At 42.2% G+C, this 18563-nt stretch overlaps 1 protein-coding gene across 1 annotated transcript in view; it reads right to left on the reverse strand.

Annotated features, from left to right (window-relative positions):
* Window positions 1–18563, reverse strand: part of NEDD9 (neural precursor cell expressed, developmentally down-regulated 9) — a 189929-nt gene that overhangs the window by 112601 nt on the left and 58765 nt on the right. Inside the window, exon 2 of the mRNA XM_037037986.1 lies at window positions 5020–5204. Coding sequence (XP_036893881.1) covers window positions 5020–5031 — 12 coding nt within the window. The 5' untranslated portion in view covers window positions 5032–5204. The remainder of the gene's footprint in view (window positions 1–5019; window positions 5205–18563) is intronic.

An 18563-nucleotide genomic window follows, 5' to 3' on the forward strand; every position in this document is an offset into this window, starting at 1 on the left:
CTTTACCTGCCATCATTTATGCACATTTTAGTTTTGGAATACAGAGTATTTACGAAAGGGAGAGAGGTCTTTGTGCTGTGACTGATATATCCACGTCAACAAAGCAAGTGACAAGGCAGGGGAGTGGGAGTGACCTCTGGCATCTTCTGAGCACTGCACTCACATTTTCACTAAGATACATTCACAGCCTTGAGCTGGGGCCTTAAGATTTTCTGGGGATCAGAAACCCTCATGGAGCTTGCTGAAATTGCATTCTTGGTTTTCATTCCAGGTCCTTTGAATTAGATTCACTGTGAGGCAGGTCAAGGAATCTGTATTTTAATAATCTTTACAGGTAATTCTGATCACATGAGAATTTGAGAAACATTCTTCAGGTCAGGAGATCAAGCCTCCATTTCTGGGTTGTAATTGATTATCACCAATGAACCATTTACTAGGAGAAAGGGAAGGGAACTAATTCTTGTTGGATGCTTTTTTGTGTGTGTCCAGCATGGACCAGACACTCCTAGTATGTATTTTTTATTTAAATCTTGCTATAGTCCCAACAAAGTTGGTATTATTATCCTCACTTTTTAGAGGATGAAATGTAGGTTCAGAGAGAATAAGAAATATTAATACATAGCGGGGCAGAGATTTGAACCCATATCTTTTTTGGTCCCAAAGAGCATAGTTTTTCCAGTAAGCCATACTCACTGACTATCTTGCTGGGCGTTTTCTATGTGTCCAGCATGGACCAAATTTTTAAGGGTTTGTAATAGGTCACCCTTTGATCTACTGAGAGGCATTATGAGAAATTTCTGACGAAGATAATGGTAAGTCCTTCCATTCACTTGGGGAACTCCTGTTACGGACACTACAGTGCACTGACCAGAGGCCCTGCTTTGTCTCAATCATTCTGTCAGCACCTCAAAACTTGGCGAATGGCAGCTCTCAACTGGATCCTCATCTGAGAAGGTCCTCAGCTGAAGAGAGCCTCTTAATGCACATCATGTCTCCTCCCTGGGACAGCCCACATCCTATGTCTGGTTTGGGCAGGGGTACAAGAGCTCAGCCCCTTTGCTTCAACTCCAGACAACTCTGATGGACCACCCCAGCATCACAGGGCCCATGTAGTCAGTCAGGGCCTGTACTGTAGCTATACTACAGCCCATCTTTCCCTCTGCCTAATCCTGTGTTCTTTACCGCCTATGGATGTTTCCAAGAGCACTCCCCACAGACCTCCTGCATCCTAATCTCCATCCCTCCAGAGTTCACTTTTGGGAATGTAACCTGTGATGTTGTGAAATTTTTCTTGTGAATAAATTGTGCTTATGTTTAGGCAGTGCTATGGGCTGAATTATGTCCCCATGCACCCTTACCCCCCACCCCCCGTGGCCATTCATATGTTGAAATCTTAACTCTTAGTATCTCTGAATGTGACTGTACGTAGAGACAAGGTCTTTAAAGAGGTGATTATGCTTAAGTAAGATTATTAGTGTATACCTTAACCCAGTATGACTGGTGTCCTTAAAAGGAGATTAGGACATAGGCACACTCAAAGCAAAGGCCATGTGAGGACACAGTGAGAAGGAGGCCATCAGCAAGCCAAGGAGCAAGGCGGAAGAAACTGAACTTGCTGACACCTTGGTCTTGAAATTTCAGCCCCAAAACTGCGAGAAAGTTCCTTTCTCTTGTTTAAATCACCTACTCTGTGGCACTTTGTTTGGGCAGGCTGGTCAAACTCCTAAAGGTATTATAGGTTAGAGTTACTTCTTCATTTCAGTCCTTATTCTTTCATCTTTACTCTCACAGGACAACCTAGAAATATAAAGAGGTTAAATTGCCATTTGGGTGTGAGGAAGTAAGGTAATAATTCTCAGTAGATAGAGTCATCATATTCCATTAAATATGTCAGAAAAATCATATATTTTAAAAGGTGAGAAAAGAATATATGAATTATTCCACATTATTGCATCTTCTTCTTAGGACATTTATCACAGACCTATGGCAAGTGTAAATACATAGTCTGACAGCTATTTTGGACAAGAGGTGAACTTGTATTTAATGGGAGAAAAGGACATAATTTCCAAGTTCTATCAGTCAATACTTTCTGACCCTCTGTGAGGCAGTAGTTCAGTCTGGCTTTTTTAATTTAGATTAACCACAACAGACTGTGTTCAACTGCCAGCTTCCCGCCTTAGAATAAAAGGAGAGAGTAAGGAATGCCAAAAATAGGGGGAAAGTTTTACAATTTCAAAGATTTTTCTTTCAGTTTTTCCATTTTCTGAGCCAGCCCCTTTATCATCCCCAGTGGTGCATTGGGAATTGTTAAACTACCAGCTCTTTAAAAAAAAAAAAAGAAACAAGACCAAATTGCTCTGATGTATAGTCTTTGCAAATTTCTGTGGTATGAATGCCCCCACTATGGCCATTTTCACAGTACCTGGGTGAACTCACTGAGAAGCAGGAGCACAGTCGGTCTGGGGAACTGGAACTAGCTGCCTCCACACCACTGATTCATGCAAAGGCAGAAGAAGGCTGCATGGGGCCAGCCTCCCTGCAGCCCTCAGATGGCTCTCCAGGTGTGAGCACAGGCTCTCCGCAGGATTTACGCAATTACCTCAGGACTGGCTATTATTTGCTGAGGTTATTTTTAATTTTTTGGTAAGGAGCTCACTTTTAAGAGTGTTTATAAGGTTAGCGTAGGTTTCTTCAAAAGATTTTGCTGGCCATGCCCTCATGGTATATTCACTGTTGCTGCTGGAACCAAAATATCCCAGCATCAGGGAGCTCAGGGGGGCAACTAAGTCTACCCTGAGCCCGATTCCTGCAGCCCCATTCTCTCCCCAGGCCTTTCCTCACACTCTATTTCTCCCATCTTCCTCCTTTAGTCATTTCCTTCACTGCATAGACTACTTTTTCTGTGCTGTAGAACTCTGGGTTTCACTGAATTCACTTCTGAGAGCTTATACTCAATGAATGTGCCAAAGCACAACTCTAAGCAATGTGCCCATTCAGCCCTACTTTATAGATGAAGGAACTGAGACACAGAGGTGTTAAATAACTTGTTCAAGGTCATACTACTTGTTCGTGTCCTGGCTGGAGTTCAAATCAGGCAGTGGGGCTTCACGTCCATATTTTTACTAGCATACTGCTCTCAAGAGAAGAGCAGGAATGTATTCATAGGAAGCATTGATGACAAGGAATACATGCTCTTTTTTATTAGGTGAGACTAGTAATCTCCAAATATTTACATTCTACTTAGTACAACATGAAGTTACAAGTGTGTGTGTGTAGAGCATTCAAATAAAGTTTAATGATGAAAAACCCCCAGAGGTGATGAAATTAATGATCTCAAAGAACACTTGGACTCTGAATATAGATAATTATAAAGGAAATGGAAGATTTTAGGCAGTGGAATTGTCTGTTTTTCAGGGCTAGAACACCAAAAGTTGAGAACCAACATGTATTTATAAAAATAACACAGTGTTTGTGTTCATCGCGGGACTCGTGTGCAATGAAATACTGGCTTGCTTAACAGAAGACTGTGCTTCTTTCTCTCCCTATCCCCTTCCCCACTCTGCTCTGTTTTTGTCTCTGTTTGATAAAACTGGCTGAGTAGGTATTAAAAAAGTGAAAATAGATGATTTTCGTTTCACTCTTCATTAAGATATTAATATTCGTGCTAAATAGTCACAATAGATTTGTGATTTGTTTGGTTGACTCCTCTGAAGTGTCTGCTTCTGTGACAGATTTTTGTCATGGAATTCTAGGACTAAGAGGGATTTTTAAGAGGTCATCATTTTACTTTAAAACTTCATGGTAATATGGCAATGTAGTTGGTTTTTAAAGACTTTCACAGAAATTCCCTGAACACTTATCAAATTATTTAAAGGAAAAATTTGTCATTTTATTTAAGTTACAGCCATCCCCTCCAAGTGAAACCAGGCCGCGTTTGGAAGGATGAGATTGTCCCGTACTTCCTTTTTTGTGTTGGTAGTTAGTTCTCCACAGGACACAGACGATCAATTAATGATTTGACACAACAAGGAATTAACCATTTTTCTTCTGGGCACATGTTACTTTATGTGCCTTTTCTCTCCATTCTCAAGATAATCCCCCATCACCGTTTCATAAATTTGGAAACAGAGATTTAAAAGGGCCAAGTGACGGACTCTCAGGTACCTTACTGGCAAGTGTCCAAGTGAGGACAGAAACCCAGGTCTGCCTGAGCCCTGGGCCACCACGCTGTGCCATGCTGCCTGCCTGCTTTAGAAGTCAACTAATAGGTGCCATTACACATCACACCTACTTAATTTTCACAAAAGCCTCAGAGAGTCTTAGTTACACTGGAGGATTGACCATGTTTAACCCTTACCACCATCTGAGACAGGATGAATTTTTTTTGAAATGGTTGAATGGACGGGGGATTGTTTGAAAGTAACTGGCTGACAGGGACTGGAGGCACCAGAGAACTGGCTGATCCGTTGCTGAGGGGATCAGCCTCTGACCAGTTCAGTGGGTATAAAGTCCAGACCGGCTTGGCCACTAGTTACATTAAGAAGAATGTTCCAGCTGTGTATCAGAAGACTGCTTCCCCAGAGATTTTTGAATGGAAGAGGATTTCTTGTGGGCACAGTGCATCCATATAAAAAAATTCACCTGCCCTAATTCATGTGGTTTAGTTGGCTGGACGTCATCCCACGAAATGAAAGGTCACTGGTTGGATTCCTGGTCAGGGCGCATGCCTGTATTGCGAGTTTGGTCCCTGGTTTGGACACATGTGAGAGGCAACAATTTGATATTTCTTTCCCTCCCGTCCCCTCTCTCTAAAACTAAATAAATAAAATCTTAAAAAAAAGATTCACTTAAGAGAGGAAAAACTTGTGGTCTAAAATCAACCTTTTGATTTCAAATATTAGTTGCAAACCTGGATGAGAACAGAATGCCATTTGTATTACTGTTTTGTTGGAACTAGTATGAATTGAATTGGACAAAAGGCAATCCCACCAGAATTATGTTTTTTTCATTACTACTCACCCTTGCCCACATTTTCCCAGGTGATTTTCTTTTTCAGGCCAAGGAATGTTGGAGCTCTGAATCTTGAAAAGGGCAAGTCCAGTGTTTTAGTCTGCTGACCAGTTTCTTCCTTTTCATAACTCTAAAGGACTACACAATGTCCTCAAGCCTGCATATGACAATACAGAATTCACAGCTTCTGGAACCTGAAAGAAAAAGTTAAAATCATGAAAATGGGTAAACTCTAGGAAAGGCTGAGACACTTTTTAGCACTTAAGGATTCCATCGTAGCAGTTGGAAAAGGCAAATCCATATTCTCATGAAAGAACCTATCGTTCATTCATTCATTCCTTCCTCCAAGCAATCAAAGAAAGCAGTTATGGAGCTTCTACTCTGCATTAGCTGGAACTTTAAGGACAGGTAAAATATGGGCCTCTTCTCAAGGAACCCACAGTTTAGTAGGGAGAACCAACAAATGCAGTGCTATAAAATGTCACAGGCACTCTGGTGGCATATGAAGTGGGCCTGGTGAAGGCACAAATGAGGGAGAAGATAAACTTTGGGAGGAGTCTAGAATAATGTTTGCCAGGTCTTTGTTATTTGGGCAGATCAGGAAACGTGAGTGACCCTCCGATATCTGTACCCCACAACTTCCGTCTTCTCACTGATTTAACTTTTTTCAATCCTCCACCCTACTGCTCCATTATTTCCCTTTAAACTAATCAAATATGTTACTACTTGTATCATTCTGAAGCCTCCCAACATGTCTGATCCTACCTACCTCCCAGCAGCAGCTTGTGGAGGTCACTGGAGCTCTGTGCTTTTCTCATTTCCTGGAAATGTTTTGGCAATGTGGCTTTTGCACAGCTTAGATGCAAAGGCCAGATTTAGATTTTTTTTGGAAGAACAGAATTGACAAGGGGCTTTTGGTTGATCAGTACAGGCTAGTTTTTCACTTCCTTTTCATCATCTCACAGCCACAAAGTTCAGTTTTGGGATGGTGTGTGCGCCTCTGTGTATGTTTATATGAACCTTTGTTGAAATACATATTCTTAGAAAAACCCTGACACTTAACCGATATGGGCCACATGGAGGTCTTTTGGAGGAGCAGGAAGTTGGACATTTGTAAAAGGAAAATGTTTTTCTTATCAAGAATGAAAAATCCCAACTAAATAATGTTTTAAAATGTGGAACAGAAAAATAAGGCTTGCATCTGGCACAGAGCAGAAGCTCAACAAACTGGGTGATGGACTATACAGCTACCCTGATGGGGGAAGAAGTCTTCTGAGAACTGCTTTCCAAACAGAGGATCATTGAGAAATTGAGAGTTGGTCTCCTTTCACTTCTACTAGAACAGGAACAGCCTCCTGTAATTTCAGTTTGATAAACACTGTATTTATAACTGTAGTTAAGGCGGGGGAGGAATTTTCCTCTGAGACACTTGTAGAGCTGGGCAAGAGGACATGGGCCTGTGACTCATTTGCCTGAACTCCCCCAGGGTCACCCAAGAATATTGGCCCCAGACACTGAACAGAATCAGCAGGGACAGTTACTATGTTTTTGACATTCTGTCCACTTTTCCCTAGGGATTCACACCTCAAGCTATTTTAACTGTACAAGGTGTCTGAGCATAAAGATAGCCACCAAGAGTGGATTTGTCTGTGAGGATCCCATGTCCTCTACTACAGGACAAGGAATAATATATATAAAGAGAGATTTCATTAAATCTTTATAGTAAAATATAACACACTTGCAGAAAATTGCACAAAACAATTGTAGACCTTGATAAATGGTTATACATGTAAACATGGTCAAGCCCCTGAATACTGCCAGGACTCCAGGAGTCTTCTGGGTGCCCTTCTTAATACAAATGCTTTCTTTTCTGTGTATGCAGTACTGCCCAAGCCCCACGAAGGGAACCTTGTGTTGTGCCTTGTGTTTCTGAGCTTCTAGCTCTCCCCCAACTATGTCCCCTTCCAAGGGGACAGAAGTCTTACAGCCAAGAGGCCATGACAATCAGGGACCCATGCCTCTTTTTCTAACCATGGGCCAAGCACAGAGACATTTGGATTCCTCACCCAAATGAGTCTGCACCCACTTCCAGGTCTCCTGGGCCTCTTCCTTGGGTTTTCTTTTCTGAGGGATCCCCTAGGGGAAGATGTTTGAAGAAGGCTGTGGATGAAGGTTGGACTTCAGGACTAGGAAATGCACATACATGAACACAAAGGCCCTTGACGGGATAGAGTGGAGGGCAGGAGGAGAAGGTGGATGGCCCAGCGGTCTGGGGGCCATTTCTTCTTGTGTCACATGTTCCAGTGAGAAGCTCTAAGCAGTCGAAGAATTCTGAGGTCCAGTCTGGCCTTCTAGTCTGCCAGGAAGATATATTTGTCAAGGTAGGAGGGTAGAATATCTTTTATTTACCAATTGGTATGTTAAATTTACAACTTCGAATATTTAGGCCTATGATGTGAATTTCTCCACAATTAAGTCCCGCAACTGTTAGGGGTGAGTTTGCCTGAAGGTAACTGTCCTGTTATGAAAATCCTCTTTGTGCCTTTAATTACACTTGACCCACTCGAGTCTACATTCCTGTACACTACAATCAACACAGTTATTGAACTCTGAATAAACAGATCATATAGTACATATTCTTTTAACTTAGCTTCTTCTATTCGGCATTATGTTTATGAAATTCAGCTATGTGGTTGCCTATAGCTTTAGCCTATAATTATCATTGTTGTATAGTACTGTTTTGTATGAATATTCATCCATTTTAATGCTGATGAACAATCGAGTTATCTCCAGTATTAGGCCATATGACTAATGCTGATAAGTAGATCTTTTATCTATTTTTGTTGTGCATATACATAGGATCAGAGTGGCTGGATGATAGAAAAGCACATCTTCAACTTTAATGGAAAATACCAAACTGTTTTTCCAAAGTGGTTGTACTAAGTTATAGTCTCACCAGCAGGGTATGAGAGTCCCCATTGCTCTTGAAAATGGTATTTTTTCTTAGTTTTAATCAGTCTGTGCTAGGAATATTTTAAATATACTACTAAAATTTTTCTTTTTTAAAATTTCTGTTACTCGCATTTTAAGATACCAAAGTGACTCTACTAACTTGGAGTCCTAAGTTTTCTGTTAATAGCATCAGTAGAGGCATATATAATAACAACAACAATATGATAATACTCACACTTTTATTTTAAATTTGGGAGCTAAGGGAAAATCTGTAGCCTTGGAAGATTCACAGTAATAAAATCCAAATAAACAGGATTGGTCCTTACAGCATTTGAAAAGAACTCATAGATTAGCAGAGTGACCTAGAGGGTGAACTGACATACCAAATATGAATTTGACATTGACTTCCTTTCATAGGGGTATGAATGTCCTCAGAGCTTGCTCTGAAAGTTGGGGCAGCACTGGGTACAATTTGCTGAATTACTCAGCTGGGATGAGTCAAGACCACCTTAGAGTAGCAAGATCAGCTAGGGGAGCCCATCAGTTTGCAACTCATTTAAATGCCACATCAGGTAACATCTGTTTTTCCAGGAGGCAGCAATAACCATGTGCTCTGGTCAAGAGAAAACAGAGGACATGCTCCAGCCTCTTCAGCAGAAATAGTCATAGCGTCCTTACCTCACACTTCCTTCTCCACCCACTTGGGCCCCTGAGCTTTCTTCCTCTTGCTGATATCCTCAGCCTCCTTGCCACTTTCTCCCTTTAGTGCACTCTCCTGGGCAGCCCAGCCCTAAATGAACTCAGTTGTTTACTTTCTCTACTTCAATTGTCCAGCTGTTGAGCATTGCTGGAAAACCCACACACCCTGCAGATGGTGCCACTATAAACTTATGGTCACCAATGCTATCTGGGCCCTTCTTACTGTTAGGCAGCCCTTGTCTGTTCCCCTGCTCAGCTCACCCTCTCATACTCCCATTTTTCTATTACAGTAATAGATCCTCTTCTGTAATGATGCACTGGGTGCCTAATCTAGACACAACTGGCTGTTGTCCATTATGCACAGGGCTATTTCAGACTTCCTCTGCTCTCCTCGTCTCTGGTTTTACTGCCTGCCCCTTTAATGAGCCCCACTCCCTAACTCCACTGTCAGCTCAATAGGCAATTTCTCCCCCTGCTTCATGAAGAAAGCTGGCGCCATCTGAAAGGCACACTCTCGGCTTCCCTCCTCTAAATCTGCAGATTTACTTTGCATCCAAACTCATCCCATTCTCTTCCCTGCTTCCTTATGACAGTAAAGGAAGTGTCTCCTCTAGGGCTCAATCTAATGCCTTTACCTGGTTACAGTGCCTTTTTAGGGATGTCTCTCTACATACCCTGTCTCCTGACTTCTTCCCAGCACTGGTCAAATAGACTCACATCTTTTCCTTAAGAACCTGGTGTAAGGGGCTTCCTTGGCTTGATCAAGACCTTCGTCCCAACAGGGCAGGAAGCAGTGCTTCTGGTTGAATTGCATGCCCCTCAAAATCACATGTTGAAGTCCTAACCCCCAACATCTCATAATGTGACCTTACTGGAAACAGGGTGGTTACAGGTGTGATCAGTTAAAATGAGGTCACATTCTCTTTGTGTCTCAGTGTCCTCACTGGAGACAGGAGAAGCAGCTGGGTCATTATTTTTGAGGCATGCAGTTCCCAAATCCGTGGGAGAAGAGGTGCCAGGATGGGGGAGGGGGGAAGATCCGAAGAGAGCAGTCAGAGCCCTTCACCTCTCCTCTGACCAAAGCAGCTCCAGTCTGAACTGTTTTATATTCTGTAACTCTTGGTAATGGCTGGCTTTAAAAAGTGTTTCATCTTTTAAACGATAAAGTAAAAAATTTAAATCTCCTGACTTAGGTGATATTTCAGACCTTTTCCAACTGTCATAGACTATGATTATAGAAGGTTTTACAAGCTAAAGCATATGGATTTGATGAACATATAGCACAGATTTTCCTCAGAAAAGCCTGATGTAATAAAATTTATTTCTTTTCTGTAAAGGAAATTTGTTAGGGACTTACTAACACAATTTAATTTTAAACATTTTAAAGATGCTTATATAAAACACTCACAAATTAGAAAAGCAATCTGTTTTTGGACCATATGTTGGAATTTGGGGTTTAAAACATGCTCACTGTCCTCCGGGGACTCTGAGACCCATGTGCAAGCAAGCACTCGTGTGCAAAAGGAGATTTAGGTGACAAGCACTGGAATGATGGAGACAGATGCCAAATGCCACTGGTTTGAACAGTCAATGAAAATTTCAGATGCTGAGTGTAGACTTCTCTGTCCAGAGATTCTTACCATAAAGAAATAAAGAGAAATGGGAAGCAGGAGTGACAACACGAGCCCTCATGCGCTGAGGCCCACTCAGTTCTCCTTCTTTGTTTCCCTATGACCTACCTTAGTATCTGGTACACAGTTGATGCTAAGTAAATGCTTACTGAATGATGGTATATGACAAACTAGACTCCTTTTTTTATCCTCACCCAAGAGCACACTTGTTGATTTTAGAGAGAAGGGAAGGGAGGGAGAGAGAGAGTGAGAGAAACACCAGTGCAAGAGGGAAATATCTATTGATTGCCTCTCACATGTGCCCTGACTGGTGACCTAACCTGCACGTGGGTATGTGCCTTGAGCTGGAAGCAAACCTCCGAGCTTTCTGGTTTATGGGATAATGCTCCAACCAACTGAGCCACACTGCCCAGGCCTGAAGTAGACTCTTTACCTGGTGCTCTGTGAGAATTCTTGGTGAGAGGAAAGGAAAAAGAACTTCTTTCTCAAGGAAGGGTGGGGTGGGGTGGGATCCAGAAAGGGAAGAGAAGGACCGTGCTCCTGACCTAGTCACGGGTGAAAATGGCCAGGCTTCTTTTTGCCTTGGAAGCCACGGTAAAAATGCTATTTAATTAAAAGGCACAGAAGCTAAGCATTTATCCGTCATAGACGTTATATTAATAAATTGAATGCATCCGTCTGGTAACATTTTTAATCACCTGGGTACTGTCCTGAGACAATGGAGTCTGACCTGGGTGAGACTTATGGTGGGGGCGGGGCGGGGGGCAGGAATGTTGGAAAGACCCTCCTCAGGGGGCCAGGCAGTGTTGCCCCAAAGGAAGATACCAAGAGAAGGAAAAGCAGAGCCCTGGGCTGAGACCAGTTGAGTGTCTTTCATGGTTTGTCTAAGGGCAATTCTGGACCTGGGGCTAGAACACTGGCTGTGCACTGTCTGGCCACTGTCAGTACCGGAAATAAAGGCTCCTTGAAACAGAACACTTGCTAGCTTGTTTTCCCTTGTCATTTCACTTCCCTAGGCTGTAGAGCCTGTAGAGCCTTACTAAGCTGTTGCCTGCCAGCTGCTGATGGGGCCCTTCTGCCTCACTGGGATTTGCACGGTTTACTTTGGTAGGTAACTAAGACAAAGAGACAGAGTTAATTAAACTTTTCATAAAACAGTCCATCAGCCACCTGCTTGCACAGCAAAAAGTCAGATATTTTTGCTGCTTTTTGGCAGACATGTTGTGTTTTCAGCCCTCTCTAAGGCCCCATTCAGGATTCTAACCAGGCTACTTGTGAAAGCTTCCTCTTACTTATGGTATATATCTTTTCCATTTGTGTAAAAACAATAAATAAACACCAGCGATCTCCTTGGGCCATGACAAAGAAGAATTTGTTCGGGATTTAGTGCCCTAATGCACTGGACACGCTTGAATTTGGCTAAACAGTCAAATTAGGTAGTTTGGCTCAACTTAACCAGTTTAAATGTTGTTGGCATATTGTTTTTCAAATGACTTTAGTTTTTTCGGAATGATCCCTAGAGGGGATTGGCTTTAAGTGAATTGGAAATTTTCAGGTATGTTTTAAAGATCTACAAAACAAGCCTTTCCTTTGTTTTAAATGGGCAAGACTCAGAAAAGAGTAAGATGAAAAGAACTGTTTGTTATTTCATCTAGGCGCACATCTCAATGTGAACCCTGGGGGCATAGATACAAAATAATTCGTGTTTTAAATTTTTCTACAAACAGCAAGATATTCCACAGTACAGCCAAAACCCTGACCAAGAAAAAGAGCATGGCAATGATCCTGAAATAAGTGAGAGTGGAAGTCCTTTACACCCTTTTGTACTTAGGTAATGCCTTGCGGAGTGCACAGCCCTGATTCTTTGCCAGTAAATTTTTAGGAATCTCTTGGCAAAAGAGAAGTCATTGTTTGCCACACCTTCTACTCCTATACAGTTTTTGGATGCTGACTATTTACATTGACTTTCATCTGCCTCCTTCACCCATCTGGTATTACTTTGTATTTCTCTACTAGGCTCTGACTCATCCCTGCCCAGACCTTTGGGTTTCTCTAAGACCCTGCTTCTCCAGACGTGGTGCCCCACCCAGGTAACTCAACTTGCCATTGTCCATGAGGAAAGGAAGGCTTAAGTGCCCAGTCTCAGACAATGGGATGATTCACTCATTCATCCAAGTTGGAAATGGAGAGGCTTCCCTTAGTGCTTCCTTTATTCAACCTCTCCACATCTAAGCAGTAATGGGGGTCTTGACATTTCTAGCTCTTTAGAGTCTCCAGCTACCTCCCTTCCTTTCCCATCTCTGCCTCTCAGTTGCCACTCCTAGCCTGTTGTCTCTCTCCTGGACTGTTGAATTGCTTTATTCTGCATTCTTAAGGCAGTGAGGAACACTGACAAGTTTTAACTGGGATGAAACTTGCTAACATGTCCTTGTCATAAAATCACACTAAATCTAGTGAATGAATTGGACAGACTGCTGGAATGAGGGTGGAAAGAAATCCATGACAACACTGTGCTAGCATCCAGATGGGAAATGAGGAGGGCCCAGATTAAGCCCAAAAAGACAGTGAAAGGAGGGGAAGTGTGTATTTAGCAAGTAGAATGGATAGAGCATAATAACTAACTGGAATTAGAAGGTGAGAGAGAGGGAGAGTTTGTAATAAACGTCTGCTAGGTGGAAAGTTAGGAGATTGGGTGCATGATAGTATGATTCTGAGAGAGAGGAAATGAAGAACCAAGTCTGTGAGGAAATGATGAATTTAGTCTGACATGGTAAGCTCCAGTTTCATGTGAGGAATGTCATGTCGGGAGAGAATCCATAAACAGTTTATATATACAAGTCGGGGATTTAAAGAAAAGTGAACATTGAAGATACAAAATTTGGAGTCATGAGGTTATAGTTTAAAGCAAGGGAATATATGACATTGGATGGACAGAGCTTATAAAATAAGAAAGAGAGAGGAAAGGCCCCTGGGTGATGTCACCCCTAAGGAGCACACAGAGGAAAAGGGGCAGAAGAAAATTCAGGGTGCTATGCTGTTACAGAGAACAAGAGAGGAAAGAATTTAACAGTTAGATTATGAACATTCTTAAGGAAGTAAATTTCACTGGATTGATAGGGACAGACGCCAAACGCCACTGGTTTGAACAGTCAATAAAAAATTTCAGACAGTGAGTGTAGACTTCTCTGTCCAGAGGCTTGACTGTAAAAGGAAAAAGAGAAATGGGAAACAGGAGTGATAACATGAGAGTTCATGTTCATAGGCTCACCCAGTAGTGGCCAGTGCGCAGAGAATAGAGAGGCAACTTAGGTGTCAAATTGACTGGGCCTTGGGTGCCCATGTATTTGTTCAAACATTATTCTGGGTGTTCCTTTGAGAATGTTTTTGGATTCAATCAACATTTAAATGAGTAGAACAAGTAAAGCAGATTGCCCTCCCTCTTGTTGGTGGGCTCTATCCAATTAGTCAAAGGACTGAACAAAACAAAAAGGCTGACTCTCCCTGAGTAAGAGAGAATTTCTCCTGCCCAAATGTCCAAAAACATTGTCTTTTTCTGCATTTAGACTTAAGTGAGACATTGGCTTTCTGTGGACCTGCCAGCTTTCAAACGTGTTTCAGATGACACCATTGGTTCTCCCGGTCCTCAGGCCCTCAGACTTGGACTAGAACTAGATTATTGGCTCTTCTGACTCTCCAGCCTGCCAACTCACTCTGTAGATCTCAGGATTTGCTATCTCCATAATTACATAAGCCAGCACTTATAAATAAACCACATGTACGCTATTGCTTCTGTTTCTATGGAGAACTCTAATATAGCACAGAATGGAAAAAAATAAAAGGAAATAAGGAAGGAAGAGAGAACGGGAGAAAAAGTAGGATGAAAGAGGTCCCTGAGAGCCTACGTGCTATGAAAATGTAAAAAGAAGGAGGGTGACTGTTTAGATCTGTAATCTCTGATGACATTAGTGACTCATTAATGTCACGTAATTAAAGTTAGCCTTTAGACATCGCAGTCTTGGAGTTTCTTGTCTTTTAGAAGCAGGACTTCCTAGCTTGGCTTGTTTTCTTGTTACCTAGGACCTGTTGCTAGCATAAGGTCATACTTAGAAAATTGAATTCTCAATGAGATTACTCAGAGATTTGGCTGCTTTCCTTCTGGCCATTTTGTCTTTAGGTCGAAAAGAGAAACAGCTCACTTTTCTAAAGTGACATTACACATCACTTTGAAATATGTCCTATAGGCTGGCCCTGAAATCTATGGATTTGGGGGAGGTGCTCATGAAAAAGAAGCTTTTAAAAATATGTAAACCTATTTTCTTTACTCTAAAGAGCTTCTTTGATAACCCAGTTTTTAGAAAACTACCTGCTGAATAGAAGAAGAGCAGAGGTGAAAATTTGTCCAGCTCCTATGTAATTCATTTCTGCCACAGGGAGACGATAACCACAGAAGCTACTAGGGTGAACTAAGTGAAAGATTTATTGGGCACTTAGAATTTATTTAGTTTCTGCTCTATTTCTATATTTTTTGTTATAATTCTTTTTTTTATAATTTTAAAGTGACAGAGAGAAATTATTTTATTTGTAGATATAGCAGATATGATTTGGAATTATCTGCCCGGCTTAGAAAGATTCTCCTGGTTGCTCTGCTCATGCAGAGAGGTAGGTTCCCGGTTTCAGTTTGGACAGCATGATCATACTTTACTGTTTAACAGCTGCCTGGACCTGGGGTGGGTGCCTGAGTTGAATTCAGAGTCCAAGGCCATTGTACATGCACCACTGAGTCACTCACACAGTCCCCCTCCAAGAGTGACCTTGGGAGCATGGCTGCATTGTGCCTCTGGTGCTGTGGAATAGACCCTGTCCTTACAATGACTGCCTCCCTCACCTCCCTTCTTATCTCTCTACCCCCACTCTGCCTCCACCAAGCTGAACTGAACTGTATTTTAGGACTTTCAGCCAAGCATACTAATTGATTCAGTTACAATGAAATGACAAAAATAGTCTTTCCTTGGGTCGTATAATAAAAACTGAGGCTTAAGAATTTTAATGGTAACAGCCGTGGACAGCGCACTGGGAGACCCAGTGTTCTAATGAAATGACTGCCCATACTCTTGAACCCCTTAACCCCAGAAGCCTCAGAACTGGTCCCAAAAGGGACTGCCGCAGTCTTTCACACTGCTGGTGACAGCATGGTCAGTGCAATGCCTATGACAGAGACTGTGTCCGAACCTACCATGGTTACACGTGTATACACCCATTGATCCCTCAAGGGCATTTTCAGGAATTTATGCTACAGAGGCACTTGAACAAGTGCAAAAAGATACAGTACAAGGTTACTTGATAAACATTGTTGATAACAACAAAATATCAGGAACAGACTAAATTTCTATTAATATATAATTGGTCAAAGAAGTTATGGGAACCCATACAAGGGGAGTACTATGATCCTATAAAAAAGAATGAGTAGGGTCTTCATGTATGGAAAGATCTTTAAGATATGGCAAGTGAAAAGAGCAAGGTACATAACAATAGTAGGTTTTGTAGGCTATCATTTGGGGATAACAATATCTATTCCAATTTGCTTATATATACATTGACAAAATACTCTGGAAAGCGAAACAAATAAATCAATACCAGTAGTTTACTTGTGTGCATAAATGTGTGTTTGGCCAGGGGTGGGGCTGGGCAGCTTAGATAGAAAGTAGGAGTAGGAAAGAGACTTTACCTGTTTATCTCCTAAGTAAGGTCTTAAACCATGTTATACTGTGTGCTGTCAACTATTCAAAAGAAAGGGGAGAGGGAGAGCAAGAGGGAGTGGGAAAGGGGAGGGGAGAATTAGAAAGAGGAGAAGAAAGAGGAGCGAGGGAACAAAGAAGGAGGGAGAGTAGGAAGGAAGGATTGAAGGAAGGAAGGAAACAAGGTAGGAAGGGAGGGAGGGAGAAAGGGGAGAAGGGAGGGAGGGAGGGAGGGAGGAAAGGAAAGAGAGAGGGAGGAGAAAGAGTGAGCAATGGCTATCAACCAAAGCGATACCTTTGATCAGAATCTGTTGGTTATTCCTTGTAAGGAGCATATCTGAAACCACTTTCTCTTGAGCAGGAGAAGCACTGACACAGGCGACCAGGGCATGGCCGTGGCCATTGCATAGTGTCTTAATTGTTGCCAAGTGGCAGGAATCACTGCAGAACTAGAATCTCTGCCATTTCCAGCTGTGTCCACCTCAACCAGACAATCTTTTCCTTAATGGAGGAGAGTGAGCCCTAATTTGATGAAGCATTATAGGAATAAGACTGAAAATTCCTTCCCTGTGGATAAAGTATATTATTTCTCAGTTCCACAATGGAAAACATGCTTGAGTTTTTACTGTGTCTGGAAGAGAGGAAACAGTGACTTGAAATGCACACTAAGGTACATACACTTAAATTGCTATTTGTCTTGACATACTTTTTTCTAGAGCAGATTCTTCGTACTTACCATCAGCAATAGGGCCTGAAAAAAACACGAGCTTTCTTGGGACTGCCCCATGTGGTGCTGACAGATAAAATACAGGACACCTAGTAAAATGTGAATTTTAGATCAACACAAAGTAATTTATACACTAAAAACACACACTAAAAACAATACTAAAAATTAGTTGTTGTTTTTCTGAAATTCAAATGTCACTGGGTGTCTTTTTTTTTGTTTTTGTTTTTGTTTTTGTTTTGTTTGTTTTGTTAAATCCATCAACCAGGCCCTGGGGATGGCTTGTTGGAGTGGAAGCTCTGGTGGCCAAGGTTCAAGTCACAAGTGGGAAGGCCCATTTGTCTCTGTCATTTTAAGGGAATAACAGCCAAATACCGCCTCCTCCACGAGCCAGTCAGATACCTTGACACCAGATTCCAAGCATGACAACCACCACTGACTTTTCTGCCACCTCTGGTCCTACTTAGCACTGAGGACCACCCAGTCCCCTACTGCTGCTCCAGGTCCCATGGATAAAACATGAGTATCTCCTCACATGGACAGAAGAATTTTATTGCCATACCGTCAGAAGGACAATTGTTTGACTTTGTGTTTCTAACAGCAAACATGGATTTGTGCTTCTGTCCCAAACCTTCTCACCTGGCCTGTCCACTATCCTGACCTAAAAAAGACAGAATGACAGTATCTTATATTAGGTCAAGAAATTCCCTTCTAATAATCAGAATGTGGTCCGAGACAGCCCTCCCAAGTACAAAAGTGTCTGGCAAGCCTTGAACTTGGCAGTCATTCAGTGAGCATGGAGTGGGTCAAAGGGGATCGGACCACTGTGACAGGTGCATCTTCGGAGTGTGTGTAGGGGGAAGGGCGGTTCTAATGGTACACCACCCCAACAGTAGAGACCATCTTTCTAGCTATGAGGCGGTCTGCTCTTATGCTATCCATGACCCCCATCAGAAAAAGGGAGTCAGCCTGTCCTTAGAGATGTCTATTCTTGATCTGCCCTCACTGATTCAAGTTATAGATCATGCTCACAAAACACCTCTCAGGTTTCCTACTCCTTCACAGAGGACTGCCTTGCACGTGGGAAGATCTCTTGCAACATATGCCTTTGGTTTACAGTCTACATGAGCAGCCAGGTCTATGGTTATAACATACACAATGACCATGACATAATGACAGTGAACATGGTTCTCTGCACCCCACCTTCCAGGGACAGAAAAACTGTATAAACCCCACAAATGACAGGCTTGTCTTCTCTGCACATTGGTCCTCCCAGGACAGGGTCATAGGATGGGAGGCACAAGTATAAATAGTGTTTGGTTTTTTGGAGAAAATGGTCTCATGGAAGAACAATTAAGATGACAGCTAGAGCTAGATCAGGGCCACAGCAACGAAACTGGTTCTTTCCTGGAACTGCAGCTTACCAAATAAAAGCCAAAGTCACTGACAGCTACAGTTTGAACACAGAAGAGCAACCACTGGGGCTATGATTCAGAGACGCTGAATTTTCCACACTCCGTGAGTGAATGGATGGGGATGTTACATCACAGAGACCAAGTTTAAAGTGCTGTGAACCCCAAGTGAGGTTTGTAGGGCAGACATACAATTGCTTGCAAACAAGTCACAGCACAATGAGTAACGTTTTGTGTTTCTTTGCAGGTTTTCTCTTCGTTTTCTCAAGGGAACTGGGAGAAACTCAAGTCTGAAACTCAAACCTACTTCAGGCATTATTTTCCCTTAAACTAGATCTAACCTCAGGAGATCTGGAGTATTCACCGAATTCTAATGGGAACTGAGCCCTCCATATATTAT

The sequence above is a fragment of the Sturnira hondurensis genome, unplaced genomic scaffold (assembly GCF_014824575.4).
Source record: "Sturnira hondurensis isolate 20B ecotype Veracruz unplaced genomic scaffold, ASM1482457v3 Scaffold0023817, whole genome shotgun sequence".
Taxonomy (NCBI): Eukaryota; Metazoa; Chordata; class Mammalia; order Chiroptera; family Phyllostomidae; genus Sturnira; species Sturnira hondurensis.